This window comes from Nanorana parkeri, unplaced genomic scaffold, assembly GCF_000935625.1.
Source record: "Nanorana parkeri isolate BGI_ZX_2015 unplaced genomic scaffold, ASM93562v1 scaffold329, whole genome shotgun sequence".
NCBI classification, from domain to species: Eukaryota; Metazoa; Chordata; class Amphibia; order Anura; family Dicroglossidae; genus Nanorana; species Nanorana parkeri.
In genome coordinates, this window is record NW_017306597.1 from 697,556 (window position 1) to 719,799 (window position 22,244).

The window sequence follows — 22,244 nt, forward strand, 5'->3', positions numbered from 1 at the left end:
TAAAATTAAATAAACTACTGGAAGGCTGACAAAATATTGTATTGAACGTTTCAGAAACACAGCAGCCTCTGATTCAGTTAACAGTTACAAGATAATGGGCCTCGATTTATGAACACAAGGAAAGTCGTTTCCAAACATCGGTTACTATAATGTAAGTCAAACGTCCACATCTATGTATGTTAAAGGAGTTCTGAAGTCCCAGCACATATTATCCTTTCATAACATCAGCATTGTAATAGGAATACAGACTAGTTATTTTCATAATGCAATCAAAGCTTACTTGAAAACATTCCATTTATGTAGTGAGTGTTGCCTTCCGCCTGCCCATCACTTTCGACAATTTCTTGAACTCCCAGTGTGCTTTGCATCTTTTTTTTTTTTGCTGCTGCTTGATGTGATGCAATCTTGATTCTTCAAGACTACACGTTATGGGCTATAATGCATTGCTTCCAGCAAGCAATGATAATGTTACATTGGTTAGACATTGAGGTTATAGTTCAGTAGGAAGGTTGTGACACAAGGATGTGCATATTCACAGGGCTGAGTGCATTGAGGAAGTACATCCTATGGGCATCTTCAATAAGTTTACAAACCTCCAGATTGATATGGTCATCAGGAGTGGCAAAGAACTTATAGAAATTAAACATAGAACTATCTATTTCTAGTTTTTGACCATAGATGTCCTTTAACCTTTGTGGCCTAGAAGAACCACATAGCTAAACTTTTATGACTGAATTTTCATTTAATCCCTAGTAAAGTATTTACCTCATACAAACTAAGGGAATGCAGCACGTATGTGTCCACCTTTCTTTAGGGCCTCTTGTTTGTTGGTCAATCATATTCATACTGAAGGGAATTTATCAAAACTGGGGCAGACAAAATCTGGAGCAGCTGTGCATGGCAGCCAATCAGCAGCCGCATTTCATTTTCAAATCTTAATTGAACAAACTGGAGAGGGAAGCCGATTGGTTGCCATAGGCAACTGCTTAAGTTTTGATAAATTCCCCCCACTGTATTTCTGAATATGAACATATTTGATCTTAAGGCCATGTGTTGTAAGTGGAAGTTTGTGGGCACCTGACCATCACACCGGTATGAGCTTTTTGGCTATAACATTCCAAAATCATGTACATTGATATTCTGTTTTGTACCACCACACACACCTTGTGCCTAATAAAGGCTCCATGCATCTGCAAAGACTTTCCACAAGACTTGAGTGTGTCTATGGGAATCTGTGCCCATTCAGCATAGAAAGCATTTGGTGAGGTCAGGTACTGATGTTGGATGGGAAGACCTGGCTTGCAGTTGGAGTTTCATTCCATCCCAAAGGTGTTCATTAGGGTTAAAGTAAGAAACAAGTTGTCGTGAACAAATCCTGAGTAATTGGTGCCACACCCCTAGTAATCAATCAATCGAAAAAATGTAGGTAAATGGGGCTTTTGAGGCACCAGGTGACAGAACCAAGAGATTACAACATCCTTAATAGCAAAAACTTCTTATTGAGTACAAAACGTTAAACAGCCACAAAATTAAAATATGGATAATATGGATAAGTATCCATATTTAAATTTTATGGCCTTTTAACTTTTTGTACTTAATAAAGAAAACGTTTTTGCTATTAAGGACGTTGTAATCTCTTGGTTCCGTCACCTGATGCCTCAAAAGCCCTATTTACCTAAATTTTTTCTATTGAAGGGTTAAAGAAAGGGCCCTGTGCAAGCCACTGAGGTTCCTCCAAACAAAACTGGTCACACCATATTGTTTATGTACTTGGCTTTGTGCACAGGGACAGCCATACTGGAACTGAAAAAGGCCTTCCCTCAAACTGTTGCCTCAAGGTCCTTATGTGCTGTAGCATTAGCAGTAGCCTTCACTGGAAACACCTGAACTTAATATTTGGAGGGGTGTTCACACACTTTCGGTCAAATAGTGCAGGGCTTCTTAAAGTGTGGGTAAAAGAATATGGGGGGGTCGCGACTAAAACTCTGAATCCCCAGGGCCGCCATCAGTGAGGTACATCCAGTACCTTCCTGAGTACGTCCATGCAAAAAAAAATTTTCAGGGGGTGGAACTTTTTTATTCCCCGGCAGAAGCACCGAAGAGAAGGCAGGAGCAGAACACAGCTGCAGGAGGGGAAAGGTTAGTTTTTTTCCAGCAGACATCTCGGCGAGGGGGGAAGGGGGTTAGTTGTTGGTGGTGGTGGTGGTGGTAATAGAGACAGACAGCAATAGAGAGACACCGATCGACGCTGGGTGGGGGGGAGCAGGAGGAGAGAGACACCGACCGATGCTGGGGGGGAGGGACACTGACCAATGGGGGAGGAGGCAGAGAGAGACTACAACCGACGTGTGTGGGAGGGGGAGACTCCTGGGCTCACGTCGAAATTTCCTCGGGTGAAAAGGGGTCACGAGAAAAAAGTGTAAGAAGCCCTGATATAGTGTAAATGAAAAGGTCAGATTTCCAGACTCTTTTTGGCCATAAAATGTATGTGCTTATGGAGAGATTGCAGCTTTGGTTGATCATGAAGTCATACGAAATCTGTATGACCTTTAATAACATACATTAACCAAACTCAAGTTCTGTTTAATAGCAAACAAAAAAGTAGCAGTTCTCCTGGTACTCACCACTTTGAGCTCCGGCACAGCTCGGCTTAGTGTCCATTCCTGACTATTTACAAAGGCATCTGAAAATAACAGAATATTAACAAACCATTAGAAGAGCAGGTCACTGGAACTTCAGTAAGTGACATATGAACAAAACTATAAATGTAATTTAACACAATTATTTATGACATATACAGGGTGAAGAAATATGAAAAGTTTAGCATAGCCAAATGTTTAAAAGGCCCTGCAGACCCAACAAAGGGGGCATTTAATGCATTTGACTTCCTTCTATTTCATGCCCTAGTTTTGCTTCCATTTGTTTCCTATAGAAATACACCAAATCAGCGCCAACCCCTTTGTGGTATGTATGAAAATATGCAGCAATTCAAGAGCCTTGGGGTACAGACATCAGAGAGATTCTTTAATCGAGATCATCAAGGTGAACTCTAAGTTATGCTGAATATTAAATACTAAACTACACAAGACCCCAGGCTCTGTTGTTGAACATTTAACCCCCAAAACCCTCCAATCGAGTCATGGCTAACAGTTAATGTAGTGAACAAAACAGAACACTGATAAATACACGTGTTGGGGCTCCTAAAACAAATCAGCTTTGACAGAGGGGTCAAAACCAAAGTATTTTTTGGGCAATAATGACACAGCAGAAGTAATGATCTCATTGTATTAAGGCACGCTGGGCACGGAGTGTGCCATTTTTCTAGAACCCCCTAGCCTGAGCTGTTATGCGAACTCAGAGGACTCTACGGCTTTTTGTTCAGTGTACTCAATGCCTGGCGGCATCCTGCTGTTGAAGCCACTGGAGTACATGCCAAGACTGGGCACTGGATTCTTGGCTGAAACATTTTTTTAAGCTAATAACGGGAAACCCTTTGTCAAAAATAATTATAACTGAGCAGATGCAAATGCTGTCTGGATAACCACTCACTTAGATATTGTTATAGGTTAGACAGAGCACATTGCGGTCGCTCAGTGATCCTCAGAGAAGGTTGGACTATGGCCAGATAACAAACATGATTTTATTATTGTAATGTCATAGAGGGAAAACGTGGGAAATAAGAAAAGGCTTAGATCCAGGTAAGGAATCGGTTATACCATAAAGCGGGCCAAAATTCTGAAAACAGGAAAGTGAGAGCGTTACCCACCCCAAATTTGATCTTAAATGTGTCATAGAAGCAAGAAGAAGAATCTTGTAGCTACGGGCAACACACTTTTCCTTCTCCTTTTTATAAAGTTAGTCAGCTACACTGTGCAGTGTTAAGAATTCAAGTTTTCATGCGCCCAACAATCTGTGTGCATACCAAAGCCAAACAGCTTGGATACAAAATATCCCCTTTTCCTCGGTCACTCCATACACGCCCACAAGAGAGCAATCTCTGCCAGGACCCAAATCCACAGCTGGAGTAGCCATAGACCTAAATATTTCCAAGCAGTCCAAGATAGCATCATAGCATCCTTCTTATTGGCTGCTACACAGTTTTCCTATTAACTCCGCAACAAATGCTAAACAAAACAACTGTGCTGCTTTCCTAACAGCACATCTGTATCGCGACTAATCAAAAAAAAATGGCGTGGATGGAACATTTAACTATAGATTATCTGAACATGCTAGTGTTGGTGACAATGATTTAGCGATTTTTGGGGAAAATTCATCTCCATCTGAAAGATCACTCGTTGTGTCTGGGTCAGGCAGCAGCAGGCTCATGTTCAGTTAAGTCTGACCCAGATACGGATGTGATATGATCTTTTTTGGAGAGCATACAAAGCATCCGCTACAAGGACATCCTGGCTGTGCAATAGATACTGTCCAACTCACCGCTCATCACAAGAAAATGCAGAGAACCACAAAATCCTAATCTTGGGAATTAAAACTCCAGAAAACAAAGGATGCTATACAGCCATGCACCTTTCACCGCAATACGTACACGCTAATCTTGGGGAGCAGGAAAGCAAGCTCACATGGACGCTGACAATAACTACAACAGACATGGCAAAGTCAAACATGAGAGCAAGCCAACAAAAGGAGATAAGACGGAATATCAGACTGAGTGGGTACAAAGTGAAGTCTTCTCTAAATATATATCTTCGTATTAGATGGACCTGGACAGCTCACCAGATTCCTACATGTTTCGGAGGAGTGAGATATCCACTTTATAGCTCACCACAATAGCCCACCATGGAGTCCATTACTACCGTATCACAGACTTCTTTCTGAATCCAACAGTTACCAACTTCTGTGACACAAATGAAAGTTCACCAGAGAAAGTGAGATTCCCGCTCTTGGTTTATAACCATCAGCATGGAAACACTAAGGAGGATATCAAGATCCTTGAGGGGAAAAATGGTAGAAACAGAAGCTGGGAGCCTGGGGCATCCCGAGGCCGTGTATCACCCGGAGCGGAGACCGGGTGACACCCCGCAGTGACGTCAGCGCGCATGCACGGTGATCTAATTGACGCCTGCTGGTGGCTATCTTAGTGATGGATGCCAGCAGAGAGAGGAGGGGACGTTCACCCGGCGGGATGAGGTATGCCGCCGGGTCCCCTCCTCTCTCCTGCAGCTGTCGGGCTCTTGGTCCATGACCGAGTGCCCGACTTTTTAGAGGGGGTGACACCAAAATGACTGTCATTTTGGTGTCACCCCTCCAATAGTGTCACCCAGGTGCGAGCCGCTCTCCCCTTGTGACGCCACTGCTGGTGGCAATTCAACTCACACAACTCGTCACAGGTTTTACAACACTCCATTGTTCCAGTTTTTATTGAAATTTACAGTTTAATGTTGTAATGTGCTCTGCAAATAAAACATAAAGCAAAACTGCAGGTAAAAATGAAATTACAAAATAGTTTTAACAAAATTTAAGGTAAAGTAGAACTGTGGCCTCCCATTAAAAATATATGTGCTGCAGCACATAGTAGTAAGGCCAGGTTCACACCATTTTCTGGACCAGATCTGGAACGTTGTGCATTGCTTTCTGCCGTGTTTTTGCAACATTCTGGTGCCCTTTTTGTTAGCTTAAAATGGGCTTTCAGGTGCGGTCCAGTGCGTTTGCATGCGTTTTTCATGTGTTCCAGTGCATTCCAGACCAGAAAAAAAATATATAAGACAAGCAGTATTTTTCTGTCTGGTCCGGAACGGACTGCTCTGGTGTGAACAGAGCCCAGAAATACCATAGGAATACATTGAGATGCTTTTTTGATCCAGGAACAAACAGTTCTGGTCTGGACATGATCCAGACATGGTGTGAACAAGCCCTAAATGCATCTGCACTTACAGATTTCTCTGAGACCCCCTGTAAAGTCCCACAAAATACCTGTCGAGCCTCCCAGTGAAGTTCACCTAATGCAGCTTCTGTATTGGTGTGGCAATGATGCTGCACTGCTTCTGAATTCAGAACAGCATTGCCATTGCCACACAGGGTGGCAGGTTCTGTATTATATATTACATATTCCATCAATGTCATGGAAGTAAGTAAGAGATATCTGGTTGTAGTCATTTAAACAGATTGGTATTTCCAAACAATGAGGCCAGTTTTAATGTGGCTAGTGTTAACATTAATTCAATAATCCAATCATCTGAAAAGTACATTCTGACGACTCATTTCATCTGCACTTGACTCGAGAACTGAATATTTACATTTCTGAGTGAAAATGCGAAACTTCTTCATTAGATCAGCCCAAATATATTCCTTTTTAATTAGACTTTGGCTCTTTTTCAAGGTACTAACAAGGTACACAACCTCCAGATTTTAAACCCGTATTTCCACTAACCAAGAGTTGTGAGTAGCCCACAACAGCATTATGACTTGCCTGACCTAATAAAACTAGATGGGACTTCATTTGCTTTCATGAACCCCTAGCACATCAAAATAAAGCCTCAAATCCCTTGATATAAAGCTTCCTCATCACTAAATGCGGCCAGGACTAGTTTACCCAAGAGACCAAAGAGAAAGACATCAGAAAAGTGAGAAAACCCCCCAAGGGCCACCAATTAGTAATCCAGTTCCTTATCTTTTTGTACACTGGCATAGGTCAAAAAACCGCTAAAAACAAATTCAGTGTTCTAAAATGGGTAGATTGGGTGACCCAAAATCCCGACCCAAAATCAGCAAAGCCAGAATAAAATGATACAATCTTCTCTGGAAAAGGGGCCGATGGGAGGCAAGCAGACAAAAGAAAGTGGAACAAAAACTTCCCTTTGATCCTTTTATAGCATCCTTGAGCAATATAAACATACAGTAATTATCAAACATCAATGAGGTGTTTGACATCCAGCACTACTCAAACCATCTGTGGGGGGGAAACACACAGATCCAGATTACTGGAATGAAAATGTAAATACGGGACTGATTCCACACGTGCTGCTATGAGCAGAAGAAGAGAGAGAAATACAAACCCGGAGTAGAGAATAGAAATCAGTAGAATTCATCTAGGTTAACAGCATAAAACAAAAGAGCCTTGCAATGTTCCTGGGATTTCTACATACACACACACCTTGATTTTATTGCACACACACACAATCACTCTGCCTTATGAAAAGTGCAGCAAAAAAAGAAGCAACTTGCTTACAGTAACAAATCAGCTTCTATGTGTCATTTTCTCAGTACATACCGTACTACAGAAAGTTCTCTCAGCAACCGAGACACTGACCGACGCTGGGGGGGGGGGAAGAGAGAGACATTGCCTGACCGACCAACCGACTGATGCTGGGGGGTCTGGGGGCAGGGGGAGAGAGAGAGATCCGGGATCACAAAACAATTTCCTCGGGGGGAAAGGGGTTCGCAAGTGGAAAGAGTTAAAGAAGGTCGGCTTTAAAGCATCCTTCAGCTCCAAATTATGGACGTTATCCACAGATACTAGTTGGAGTTCTCTCATTCTACAAAAGCAGCTACCAGGTTTTTACAGAGTTTCAGAACTACTTGAAACTTTTAGAAGTCCTGCAGAAGACTGCTTGAAGTTTGTTGAACATAAAAACCAGTACTCCTATGAAGATCTGCATTTAACATGCCCAAGCTGGAGATGAAGCTGGACTTAAAATCTTCAAGAAAGTTGTTCTAAACGAACGCTAAAAGCTTTGCAAAAGCCTGCTGTGCAGATGTAATGATGTATGGACCCATGCCCTTCCAGGCATGGGTCCATACTGCCCTGTACTCACAGTATGTGTTCATTCTTAAGGCCATCTTGTGGCAGAGAAGAGGTACTGCAGGGGACAGAGATCGAGCGGAGGTAAAAATTGCAGCCCCCATTTTTTTTTTTCATTTTAAGACTGCTAGGAGACACTATAAAAATAGCCTGGAGGTCAACTTTAAATCTGGAGAGCAACTAATATAGGGATGAGTGATTTATTTATCAATCTACAATCGCTTATTAAATCAATCAATCACTCTCAAGTATCTTCTGCAACATTATTCTAGCATATTGGTAGATAACATTTCCCCCACTATACCATTCAATTTCAGATTACATCTCAGAGAATGGCATTATGGGAACGATGCTTGCTATACTATACACAAAAAACAATGCATTGACTTTCATCTTGCAGGTCTTGACAAATACTTAGAATCTCTAGTGTATTATAGAAATAGATATTATGCAGTCATATAACAGAATTCCTTCTGCAGCTTTGCTACCAAGAAAAGTATTAGCGAGCTGTTCTATTGCACAGACCAATGGTTCTCATGATCCACAGATCCCTTTTAACAGAGTCACAGGAGCTAAAGGCCACCTATCCTTTCATCCATACTCTCTTTTTCCTACTGCCCAGCAGCTTTTTGCATCTTCTCATCGGTTTTCAAATGCATGTTCTGCTTGTTACAATATGAGAATGTTGCTGGATGGTTGTTTTTTGCCCCTCTCTCTCCATTAATCAATGCTTCTCGAGTGTCACATGGCACCCCAGTGGCCACTGGCATGGACACCATACTAGTTTTTTTGCTAGCCTCCATCATCTGAATGGTGTCCCAGATGCTAACAGACTGACATGGGAAGGTGTCCTCAGTAAAATCCCGCACATCTATAACCTGCAATGCAGCAACATCACTTCTCTTGGCAGAAGCAGGTGAGCTGAACAACGGGTGCTTTATCCATCTGCTGCCCTATGACACCAATATTTGTGTGGGTTAAAGCGTATACCTGCAGACCACAATTGAAAATCTAATGGCACACACTACCGGCAAAAGTCAGAAAGCGGAGAACGCATCTGTGACATCACTGGTTTTACCCTTAAGGTGCCCATACACCTGCCGATTATCGTACGATAATAGCAGGAAATCCCGCGATCGTACGATAATCTGCAGGTGTATGGAAGGCATGTGACCCTTTGTACTGTACGGTCGCACGTCTCTTGTCTTACGAGCAGGCTCGAAAACCCGCTGAGAATCGTACGATTGTCGGCGAGTTTGTGGCCTGCTTGTAAGACAAATGCCGCATGGGCCGGTGTGCGCAAGCGCACACTGCCCGTTTAGCATTGCAGTCATCGGAAGCACGCCAATCAGGTAGGCTGAGCTCTCCAGCTGCAGGTTTTTGATGCTCGGGAGACGAATGTCGAACGGGCCAGTGTGCACACTGCCCGTTCAGCACTGCGGTCATGATCACAAGTACGATCTGCCTGTCCAAGATGGGCAGACCGTCCTTTTTTTTAATTGCTATGGTTGTAAGGTGTATGGGCACCTTTGCACATAACTTAGCGTATACCGCGCACTGTTATCTTTTGAGTCACTCATGACTACACTTTATTTTTCTTTCTAATTCCTGGGCAACCTATGGTAGAAGATGCACGGTAACTGAACCTGACTATTGACAAAGAATATTGAATTCATACTTACATAGTATTTGAGGTTGAATAAAGACACAGGTCCATCAAGTTCAACCTATTGCGTGTATGTATGTGATTCTGCATGTGTATGCAAATTCATTTTTTAAAAGACCACGATAGTCATATAAAATGCACTAAAATGTAGCAGCATGCAGACCTACACGGTGCCAGAATCATCCCAAAAGCTGATTGGAGGCAGATGCGTCTAGACCTATTTTGGTGTCTACAAACAGCACTGCATGAATTTGTACAAATGAAGAACTTCCTATTGTAACTAAATGGATACATATTACTAAGTAGTTGTAGAGCAAAACTATTTTTTTCCCTCAAAATAACGGCAGAGAGAATGTAGTGCAACAAATAAAATTCAAAAAACAAAAATGGATCATTAAATCAAACATGACATTTAGTGTCTTTTATAATGTCTTTTGGTGCATTGCGTTTGTGGTGCCTTTAAAAAAAACAACAAACATTCATGTGGTGGAAACCAGTTCCTATAGGAATGGATGGTAAAGCATGTAGAGCACATCTGACTCCCATCAGTAAGTTAACATTCATGCAGAACCGTGACTGCAGCTGGTTCATGAAAACTATGAACTGGAAGAAGAAAAGCTAGCAATACACGCTTTGCAAGGACAAGCATAAAACAAGAAGGGGTTAACCACAGTAACATGTACTACAAAGACAAATACTTGCAGGTTGCAGCGGGCTTGAGCAATCTCTAGCCGCTGTCTTGTATTTACATAGCAAATACTGTAAGGCAGAATGAACAAGGCCATGCCTGGGTCCAGACTATGGGTTGGATTCTGACCCGGCCTATTCTGAGGGCAACGGTACAAGCAGATCACAATTTGTACAGAAACCTTTGACCAACGACACAGCAATGGGAATGACTTTTTTTACTGACTGGCTGACGCGTGATGTGGAAACATATGGTGCTGCTTCTGGTCACACGTGGGTCAATAAATGGTGTGACTTGGGCTGGGAACCTACAAAACAATTTGGCCCGTGGAAATCTCATAGGGGACACAGGAAATGCTGGGATGAGAACTGTGCTGCTTCCAATAAAACAGGCTGAAAGTTTCCATAGCACTTGCTAAGTATCCCCTCATGTTGACACAAAGGCCTGCAATGTAGACCCTGTGGCAGCAAGCTACATTATGCAAAACAGAAGTTTGTTTTCACCATACAATCAATGAATTACAAAACCAGCTTAAACATGTAAAACAGTTCCAACTGTAACGTTTTAGCAGCCATCTCCTCCCTACAGAGCTGATATATAACAAGCGGCCTGAAGAAACCTGGAGAAAAATGGAGCGGAAGCAGCCAACCAATCTCTATCACTAATTTACCGCAAAATTGCTCAACGTTTCCTGAGAAGTCGTGGTCCAGTTTTTAGATATAAACCCCTTATGTGTGTCCTAAAAGGCAAAGAGTGACAAAGATGACCAAAGACCGGCAAATAGATATCCCCTTAAAACAATATGTACCCACAGCATTGCCAATATAGGATCCAGTCTTCCAGGTGTAAAAGTGAAGGACTCTGAAGGCTTACAATAGATGTCCCAGCAAGTATCCCTAATAGCAAGTGTCCTAACCTCCTTCAGGGGCCCATTTATTTCAATCAACACTCAAAACCAGTTTACAGTAAAAAGAAACTCTTTATGGTGTCCTGACATATTGATTGATTTATAGGATTATGGTAAAAAATGTAAATATAAAAAGTAAATAATAATGTGCCAAATCCACACTTGGATATAATATGATTTCTATCATTCCCCAGGCAGTGATGGTTTGGTCTGGACAATGCCCGACAATGCCTTCATCTGCTTTTCTCTCCATGAGGACACAGCCATCTTTTTTTTACTTCCTGGACAGCATCTACTTCTTGGACTGAAATGTGACAGTAAGACTGACCAATGGAGAACAGGAGACTGAGGAAATGCTTCCTTTGCCTGCGATAGACTTATGTCATTGTCTTTGCCAAGGAAAACTCGCTTGATTAGAACTCAAGGACTTCTTTATAATGATAAAAGGACCAGGTTATTTAAAAAGTATACCATTGCAGTATCTTGTGAAACATCAGGAAGTTCCTGAAATGTTCACTTTCAAATACAGATCATCGTGAACGGGCCATATGCTCATAAACGTAAGTCAACCATAAAACGAAAGCTCCACTGAACTCAGCACTGAAGGCGCTGTAAACAGTACAATAAAGTGCGAATAGCAAATTTTTTTACATACCTTTCCACATAAGGTGTAAATATAGTACTCAAGTTTCCACAATGCATTTGGAACAAAAACCTAAGCCAACAAATAAAAAGCAATAGACTATAAACATTTCCAAGGTTCATGAAATAAAACAAAACCAAATGCTCACCTAGGGTACATGACATTAATTTTCCAGACACGACGTGGCCATATCGCATCTTACTGATCAAGAGGGCTCGAACACAAAAAATAAAAAAGCTCATAAAAAAAAAAAGAAGACTTCTAGATGCTTTATTACAGACTGTCTACATAGCAGAATTCATTGCTGAACACACTTTTAGCATTCTTTTAAAAGTGTCTTATGGTGAACAAAGGGAGTTAGATGGAAGAGAGGGACAAAAGGTACCTTTCAGAAAGGTGTCACAACAGTGATCTATCTATATCTGCCTTCCATGTATGTTTATAGTGCTATTCTGAAACTTGTTTTATTACTATGATTTTGTTTCCCCAACTTTAATAAAAGATACTTAAAGCATATCTAAACCTAAAAGCAAAAAATGCAATATTGCAGCTTACCAATCCTTAAAAGAGAACTATGGGGTGAGTGTTTTCCCCCATAGTTCTCTTAAGGGTCACGGGAGGACATGTACTAGCGTCCTCCTGTGACCCAAAGCTCAGTATATCTCGAGCATACCGAGACCGCCGCAGCCGGGACGGATCCTGACATTACTGTCAAGATCCGCCCAGCTGCGTGAGTGACAGCTGGCTCTGCCTATCTAGAGGCAGAGCTCCCTCCCCCGTCCATTCCTCCAGTCAGCGTTGGAGGATCGGAGCGGGGAGGGGGGAATCCCTGCAGGGAGCCGTGACTGGCAGTCACGGCTCTTTGCAGGGAGATGATCGAGAAGTGAGCGAGCGACGGTATGAGTCCGCTCACTTCCCGATCTACTGACACACGTTGGCACGAACTATGAGGATGCGTGATTTTCTCTCACCTCATAGTTCTCCTTTAAATGTAGTGTCTGCATTAGTTTTCCCCTTTATTATCACCTGTGATCTAACCAATAAAGGTGCCCATACACCTTGCAATCATCGGGAAAAAAATTTTTGTCTGATGATCGAACCGTCATACAATTTTTGTACGGCGGCCTCATCCTGCCCCGACCATCGCACAGTTCAATTAGCGGTCTTTAGCAGAGATCACCTGGGCGAATATCGTTAATCAACCGCACGGATTTTCGTTTGCGCATGCGCAGTGTCAATCGTACGAATTGGGACGTACGGAAACGCCACCAACCTTGCGTATCGTGTGATTCGACAGAAGTTTTCTAACCTACTGGAAAGACGAAAGGCATATGATTGCACAGTATTTGCGGTTGTACACTGCCGATCAACCTTACGAATATCGGACGAAAATGTGGTCTCAAAATTAGATTCGGCCGATATTCGTAAGGTATATGAGCACCTTAACACACTTCCCGTCTTAGTGCCCATTCACACATGCGGTGATCAGTGTTTTCCATGTACCCAGTTCACACAATGCAGGTGCGATGGGTAGTGCGCTATATAACAGGCAAACGCATTGCATTGGATGCCACTGCATGCTGTGTGGGATCTGAATGGTGGGTACATATTGTGCACTCCACATAAAGTTAAAAAACCCATATATAATATAAAAAACCCATATATAATATTGCAAAGAAGACCAAGAAAGAAAGAAGCTTTGTAAATAGTATATATGTTATCGTCTACCCTTCTGCATGTGCAGGCTCCTGATGTGCCTCTCGTGCTCAATGGAAAGCGTTCAGATTTTCCTCGCTGACACTGGGAAACTGTAGCCACAACGGAATAATTTTTCCCTCAATAATAGGTAAAATCTGCAGTTTCAGCACGCAGAGTCAATACTGCACAAGCACATCCAGGAATAACAAAACCAGTGACACAAACTATTTGGTTTCTCATCGCCATGCTTCACAGCTTCCACTATAGCAGAAAGGAGGAAATACTCTTTAATCACTCCACACGCATTAAAAATAGTGAGGATGAACACTTCATTGCTAGGCACATTATAATAATAAACATAATTCCAGCGACAGACAGGCAGATAAAGGGGTGATGTTCAATGTCTAAGCTACACACGTCTCCTTTTGTGACTTTAATTGAGATTAACCCTGTAGGTACAAAGGCAGCCTTGCTGGGATGTAATGCAATACCACTTGTACAGGTACTTGGAACATAAAGAGTTATTGTTGAGTTATCCCTCGCTGAGAGGGGGAGCAGAGCTGCCCCCAGTGACCTGTCTGACAGGAGGGGCAATAATCTAGAGCTGTCACTTGCAAACACCAAGCTCCCATGTGTTGCCCAGACAAAAGCCAGAAGCAGAAAATATAAGAATGGAAACACATTGACTGAGTTAGCACAACCCCCGTCTCTCCTTCCTCACCGCCTCCCCCTCTGGGGTATATGCCGTTATAAGCAAGATCTGACATAGCTTGCAGCTGCAGCGTCCAACCTGGGGCCACTCATTAATTAACCCCCCTGCACTATTCCGCAGGGCTGGCTCTGTCAGAACAGCACATGTGCAGATCTCCATGACATCAACAGAGAAGAGATTACACCAAGTCCCACACAAGAAGGCAACAACAGAGCTGTCTGAATGGATCCAAATACAGGGAGCAAAGGCAATCCTATAGTATAAAGCCAATGCCCTATTCAGTACTTAGAATGTCAGAAGAATAAAAGCCACATGTGACATAAGTAGAATAAAGACATAGAATGTAAATCCTATAAATGGATGCACACCTAGCGAAAAAGATAAAACACACACTCAACCAGAGTGACAGACTGTGACTTGTATAAGATGCTTCATAAAGCAATGGTACGCAGCATCCAATGGCAGGCACCTTTCAGGGTAGGTTCACACCTGGGCGACTCCTGACCGCATGGCAAACATGCACAAAACCGTGCACTTCCAGTCCTGTAGGCCTAACAGGAAGTGAAAGGATATTTTTCCAATGTTAGAGAATTCCCTTCTTAGAACAAGTGTCCCCATTGAAAGATTTCCTCGTTTTCTTTCTTCTCTCTTGTTCTGGTGGCAACTGAAAATTTGGCATTTATCCTCACTTCCCTTTCTGGTGGCATTGGTGATCATGATAGTTAGAGAGAAAGAATCTCGCTAACGGGGCACAGGCAACCAAAATAGGTTCTATTGTAACCAAACTCACTAAATCTGAAAAAGTTTTGCCTTTTGGGCCAGTTCATACCATATCCTGTGCGTTCCAGCACGGTTCGTACCTGGAACGCACTGGATTGCATAAACCAAGCCTCCCGTGCTCCAGGGCGGGAGAGGGCGTGTTGGTGCCATTCATGTCAATAGCCCATGCTCTGTAACCTGGGCATTGCTGTACCACGCGTTCTGGTGCGGGCGATCGCACTGTGGACTGGAGGCGTGTCTGCGGTGCCATTGACATGAATGAATTGACATGAATGGCACCACCACTCCCCCTCCTGCCCCAGAACGCGGGGAGCCTTAGTTTATGCAATCTATTGCCTTCTGGGCACCAACTGTGCCGGGACACACTGGATATGGTGTGAACCGGCCCTTAGTTAATACTTTAAAGTAAGGGAGATGGCTATTGCTGACCTCCCGTTTGAAAAATTCAAGTTGGGATTTTACTTGCAATTAAGCTACTTCGAAAAAAAACCAAAAAACTCTACATGGCTATTTGACCAAGCAAGGTAGTTTATTACAGAGTAGCAGCATTGTTGTCAGGCAGTGTACTGTGTCCCATTTACACTATGGTGGTGAATAGGTGTAAGCTCAGAGAATGGTGAGAGGGGAGTTAATTGAAAGGACTGGTGCACATCCTTTTAATTGGCCCATACCACCCTCAAAAGAAGAAACAGCAAGAGTCACCATAAAGTGTGCTGTATATGAAACCTGCCAGGGCATTGAGGAAAGTCCCAAAAACGATCCCAGCACTGGTGGCTTCTCTGACAGGGTAATGTGATGTTATACCTTTACGTGTTGGTCCACAAGGGAGCAAGCTGCAGACAGGCATGAAAGTCAATCAGGCCACCGATTGACCAAAAATCATTCTATGACTTTGTTACAGCTTTGTTGTAGATACATTCACCAGAATGGCTGCTATTGGTGAAAATCAGGGGAAAGATGCAAATAAACTGCAGAGACTGACAAGTGTATTGAAGATCCAAAGTCTACGGCAGGCAAAGATTTAGGAGCTACCAGGACATCAAGTTACAGGCAACAACTCAAGTCTACACAGTATCTGGTGTACTCCTACATCTTCAGCATGAAAAACAAAAGCGTCAGGCAGACAATTATTCATATTTTGCCTAACCAAAGCAAAAAAATGTGCACCGTGGCCGAAAAAAAATCTTAGACATAAAAATGGATCATCTTAAAAACAGCATTGTTGTCCAGGGGAATTAGTCATAAGACTGAAACATGCACCTGGACAGCAAAGACCAAGAGACTCCTATATAACTTCTTCCAGGTTCATAACCAAAGGTCTGTACTAGAGATGCACAGACACCGTTCTTTTGGTATCGAGTACAAGTACCGCTATTTTTTTTCCCCATTTTTCACAGATACCGAATATCGATTCCGGATGTCCCATTCAGGAAGTCGAGTGGCGTGTTATGACTCGCCGCCCGGCTTCCTGGTGGGCCTGGAAGCCGGCTTCATGCCCCCTCGTCACAAAGTGATAAGGGAGCATGGAGAAGGCTTTGCAGCCAATAAGGAAGCAAGGGGGTGAGTTATTACCTGCCCCCAGCTTACTGATTGGCCGGGAAGCCAGCTTCATGCTCCCTGGTGACGAGGGAGCATGGAGCCGGCTTCCTGGCCAGACAGGAAGCCGGGCAGCGTGTAATGACTCGCTGCCCGGCTTCCTGATACCAGAAGTTCCGGTATCGGGATAGGCATCGGGAGCATTTGGGCGAGTACAAGTACTTGCCCAAATACTCAGTATCGGCACTGAAATCGATACTAGTATCGGCATCGGCGCATCCCTAGTCTGTACCTCTGTACAGACCTGAAGAAGAATGTCACCAGCACACCGAAAATCCTTTCAGGTTCACCAAATGCTCATTTTATTGCACAATTTGTCAGAGCGAAAAACAAATGTGTTTCTCGCTCTGACAAATTGTTCAATAAAATGTGTTTTTCGCTCTGACAAATTGTTCAATAAAATGAGCATTTGGTGATCCTGAAAGGATTTTAAGTGTGCTGGTGACATTCTTCACTACAAATCTATGTATACAGCGGTGCCATCCGTGGTCATTACAAGCACCCTCCCTTGTATTTGGGATATTCGGTAAGGAGTGCAACAAGATCTTCTCTCTAAAGGTGGCCATACACTGTACAACCATCGCAAGACCTTAGTCTTGCGATGGTTGTAAAGGGATTCAAAAAACGTACGATCTGCCCATCTTGGACGGGCAGATCGCACTCTCGATCATCGCAAGCCACGCCCCCTGAGGGGCAGGCTTGCGATGACTAATGAGGGGCGGGCTTACGCTGACTGCAAACGGGCAGTGTGCGCGTGCCCACACCAGCCCGTTCGGCAGTTGTCAAACCAGCAGACCACTAACTCGCCGGGAATCGTACGGGTTTTCAAACATGCTGGTTCGATGGAAGACGTGCGACCGTACAGTAGAAACGGTCGCATGCCTTCCATACACTGCACGATTCTCGTACGAGAATCGTGCAGTGTATGGGCACCTTTATCCTCTGTACAGACCTGGTCTTGGAGGAACAGTCTGCAGGAGCCTGTGCACTGGAATCCACAGTTCACAGTTGCAAAGCTATGCAAGCTCCAATGTAAAATATTAATAAATTCATATTTTAATCATTTTGCATTACCTATTGTTTAATTTTTTTTTAAAGTGGAGTGTGCCTCTAAACTTTCAGTCACATTGATAACCATGGGCAACAGTCAGGCATTACTAAGCAACTAGGAAGGATATGTATTAGGTAAAATCGAGGCTGACAGACTGTATATAGAAGCAGTCTAGACAAAGTCAAAAAACTCTACCTGGAGAAACAAAAGGTAATTTGTATAATTCCAGACAAATTATTAAACTCTGTAATAAGAAGATAGAAAGTAAACATACACGCATGCGGAATCAAAAACAGACTGTGAGCAGACATTAAAGATGCACACATTGACATACTGTAACATTTTCACAGGGCATGTGTGTGACGTCAGTAGGCAGCCGTGTGTCCGTATAGCTGGGAGTGTTGTGCACACACAATGCATTCCTGAAATAGCTCAGCGGGATTGGCAGAGCCAAGAATCCACCTTGTTCAGATACAGGCACCTGATTCTTCACCCCTAGGAGACAAAGACCATGCTGGACCTGCAGATCTGGGCCAAACAATAGCTACTAATGTGTTTACCTTTAAGATTCCGGCTTGTAGCATTAGTAAAGTCACCATGTGCAATAACGAGCATGGCATAAAGAGCTCTAAAGCATTAAAAGCTGTTAAATACACACCTTGGGGTTTGTACCAATGCACTGCATAAACAAAAGACCATTACTGAAAGCAATTAAGAAAAGGGGTTTAAAGTGAATTGAAAGGGAAAACACTAGGAGTGGAATTTATGAAACGGGAGCAGCTGCCCATGGCAACCAATCAGCTTCTATATTCCATTTTCAAAGCTTAACTCAACAACTTGGAGCAGACGTCTGTAGTAATTAATCAGCGTCTCTTTTCAGATTTAATATATTCCCCCCTAGATCTTTTAGGGGGGGGAAACACACCAAAATCGCAAGGTATTTGCAAGTCAACTGAGGGTCTCTTACCTTGCAATTGTACATTTCACTTTTCTTCTGACCGTTGGGTTGTCTCATTTTTTTTTTTCTTTTTTTGGAAAGCTTTATGTGAAGTAACATGTCCTGAGTGGACATACTTCACTGTAATGGCTTGTGATATGTGGCATTGCGTTAGCACGTGTTTTTGACATGTTGCATTGCGCTGAACGAAAAGTAGAGCGTGCTCTACTTTTTCCAGCGCAACATATGACGCAATGCTACACTGTGGTGTGATCTGTCCCCATTCAATTTTCATTTCCCTCACATTATACAAAGCAACGCAACGGATCTGCTGTGAATGGGGCCTTAAAGATATCTTTTTAAAGTGACACTGTCACAAGTTAATATGGGGTTCTGCCATTTCTGACCTGTTGAACAAAATGCCAGTTGCCTGGTTATGTCTAACTTCAAGCAGAACTTTGCCAAACAAAAGGAAGGTTTTTTTATTTGCAGAAAAGACATACTATGGGGGGCATTTATCAAAACTGGAGCTGACAGAATCTGGAGCAGTTGCCCATAGTAACCAATTAGCTTCTGTCTGCAGTTTGTTTAGTTAAGCTTGGAAAATGAAAGATAGAAGCCGATTGGTTGCCATGGGCAACTGCTCCAGTTTTGATAAATCCCCCCCATGTCTCTTCTGTAATAAAAGCTTCTTACTTGCAATCTTCTTTAGTATGTACACTGAGCTGTGCAACTACTGGGATGAATTAACTGATGGCTGACGATGGTGAGCCCGGAAGAAGACCTGGCAAAAATGTCGGCTTCAGCAAGGGAGCTTGTGGACGTCATATCGCTGGAGCAGAGGCAAGTATAGTTGAGTTTGGGTTCACTTATAAGTACATTTAAGCCTTGTTCATACCAAGAGCAGGAGCAGATCCGGTCAGGTTTCTGCACGCGCACGCTAGTCTTTTAGATGCGTTTTGTCGTGTTTTTGATGCGTTCTGGGCTCTTATTGGTTAAAAACAAATATATATATTTTTTTTAAATGGGCTTTTAGTGTGTTCCAGGCATTTGCATGCGTTTTTGATGCATTCCAGAGCAGGTAAAATAGGGCCTGCTGCAGTTTTTTCACCTGCTCTGCAACTGCACGCTGCGATGTGAACTGGTGCAAAAAATACCATTGGAATACATTGGACGCAGTTTTGATCCGGTCTGCACCTGCTCTGCACCTGCTCTGCACCTGCTCTGCGCTTGGTGTGAACAAGGCCTAAAAAAATCACAGATCCGGAACAAGGGTGCTTTAAATGAGGGGCTGCAAAGTGTTCAGATTCCTTATCTCTAAACTTGTTCCAGGTAAGGAACTCAGAAAGCACTGAAACCAAAGGGAACGAATATTCCCAAAATGAGAGTTCAGCAATGGCAGCCCCGTGATTCCCACATGACAAAGTCCCTTTAAATACATTTCCATCATAAGGAAAGAAAGTAGTACATAAAATCTCTACTTCCCTGGAAAGCGCTTGGTGTGAACAAGGCCTAAAACTATTTTGGTGCATTTCTAACACCCTGTGGGGAGTTTTACATGTGTCGCGGTACAATTTAGTTATTATTAATCCATGCATAAATAAATCAAAATGCACACAAAGGCAAATATACCAGAACAGGCTTAAGCTGGCTATACACCTTACAACCATCGCACGACTTCTGTTGTGCGATGGTTGTAAGGTCATTAAAATTTCGTACGACATCCCTATCTTGGACAGGCAGATCGTACTTGCGATCATCGCAAGCCCTCCCCGCTGAGGGGAGGAGTTGCCGATGACTGCAATGCTGAGCGGCAGTGTGCGCTTGCGCAAACCGGCCCGTGCGGCTTTCGTCTTCCGAGCACGCTACCAACTCGCCGAAAATCATACGATTTTCAGCATGTTTTCCAGCGTGCTAAGAAGACGAAAGTCATGTGACCGTACAGTAGATGCAGTCTCACGCTGCCCATACACCTGTCGATTATCGTACGATCGCGGGATCACCGGCGATTATCTTATGATAATCGGCAGGTGAATGGGCACCTTTACAAAGACAGATTACAAACATTCACCTCATCACAGTGAAAGTCATCCATATTAAACATTTAAAGCTTAAAGCAATGCCTGAGGCTCCGTTACCATTTTTGCGATGCAAGAGCGCGTGCAATGCCAAATATGATCCTGCATCGCATGTTGCCATGTCAGGTGTGATGTGGTGCCATTTCTTCTTTATGGCACCCCAACATACCCAGCCATCGCTTGTGAATTGCATCATACAACATCGAATGGGAACCTATTACTATGCAATGTGGTGTGGTGCTGTACATTGTGCAAAAGGGATTAACGGTGGGAGACAAAAGGTGATGAGGAATAACCGTTATTGACTTGCATGTCAGTTGATGCAAATTGAGCTTATACCTGACTATTCTCATAGTTTGCTGGAAACTCTCCCTAAGGCACTAAACAGCCCACCATTTGTATTGTCACACTCAATGAGATAACTGCCACCTGACGGCCCACATGAAGAAAAGGCCTGAATAGCTGGCAGGTCTGTACTGACAACACTTCATTGAATAGAGCTCCATAGATCACTAGGTTACCAATAGTAAAATGTGATACTGTAAGCAAACACAATCACTCATCCTAATTCAATACTATTTCATTTAACCCCTTCATGACTGAGGCCCTTTTTTCATTTTTTGCACCCATGTTATATTCCACATTTTAGGCCTGAAAATGACGTAAAACCCCCCAACATTATATATTTTCTGAATGCCAAGACCCTACAGAATAAAATGGTGGTAGTTGAAAATTTTGATGTTGCGCAATATTAGCGCAACTCCTTATTAAACCCCAAAATTTAGTGACAAATTTAATTAAATGCCCCAAAACACAACAAATTACCCATTTTTTAAAATGAAATATAAAAGATGAGGTTACAACATCTACATTTCTTAGAAGAGCCAACTGCTTCTCCAGTCACTTGCCCCTTCTTGTGGATTGTAAGCTCTCACGAGCAGGGTCACACTAATTATTATTATACAGGACTTAGATAGCGCCAACAGTTTGCGCAGCGCTTTACAATATAAGGAAGACATTACAATACAAGACAAGATGGTAAGGAGGGCCCTGCCCGTGAGGGATTACAATTTAAAAGGGAGAGGCAAGTGATACATGAGGAGGTAGCTGTGTGGGGATGAATTGTTTGAGAACGTGATGGTTTAGGCCTGGTTCACACCTGAGCGTTTTACAGCGCGTAGAGGCGCGCTGTAAAACGCTCAGCATGTGAAAACCAATAATTGCCTATGGGCATGGTTCCCACCTGGGCATATTTCAGCGCGAAGGAACGCGCTGAAAAATGACCAAAGAAGTACAGGAGCTTCTTTGGGGCGTATTTTCCGCGCGTATCCATTAGGATACAGCCGGATAGCCCTCGTAAACGTGCGTTTGTTGCAAATCTCAGTAAAAACACGTGGCACGAAACGCGCATATTCCGCGCCCCCAGGTGAGAACCAAGCCTTAGTGGTTAGTTTGAGGTGGGATAGGCTTCATTGAAGAGATGAGTCTTTAAAGATCGCCTAAAGGCAGTCATAATACAAGATAGATGGACAGGTTGGGGTAAATAGTTTCAGCGGATAGAAGAGAATCTAGAGAAGTCCTGGAGGCAAGCATGGGAGGAGTTGATGAGGGAGCTGGAAAGCAGGAGGTCTTTGGAAGAGCGAAAGGGACAGTTAGGGTGATACCTTCAGACAAGGTTGGAGATATATTGCATTTTTATAACTCAAAATGTCACATACTCCAAAGAAAG

The 22,244-nt window shown here is 43.1% G+C and overlaps 1 protein-coding gene across 9 annotated transcripts in view; it reads right to left on the reverse strand.

The window, feature by feature from the left end:
• The window catches only part of AGAP1 (ArfGAP with GTPase domain, ankyrin repeat and PH domain 1), a 382,012-nt gene that overhangs the window by 163,725 nt on the left and 196,043 nt on the right, over nucleotides 1-22,244 (reverse strand). For all 9 annotated transcript variants that reach the window (XM_018558278.1, XM_018558280.1, XM_018558279.1 and 6 more), the window contains one exon: nucleotides 2,625-2,683. In XM_018558278.1, coding sequence (XP_018413780.1) covers nucleotides 2,625-2,683 — 59 coding nt within the window. The remainder of the gene's footprint in view (nucleotides 1-2,624; nucleotides 2,684-22,244) is intronic.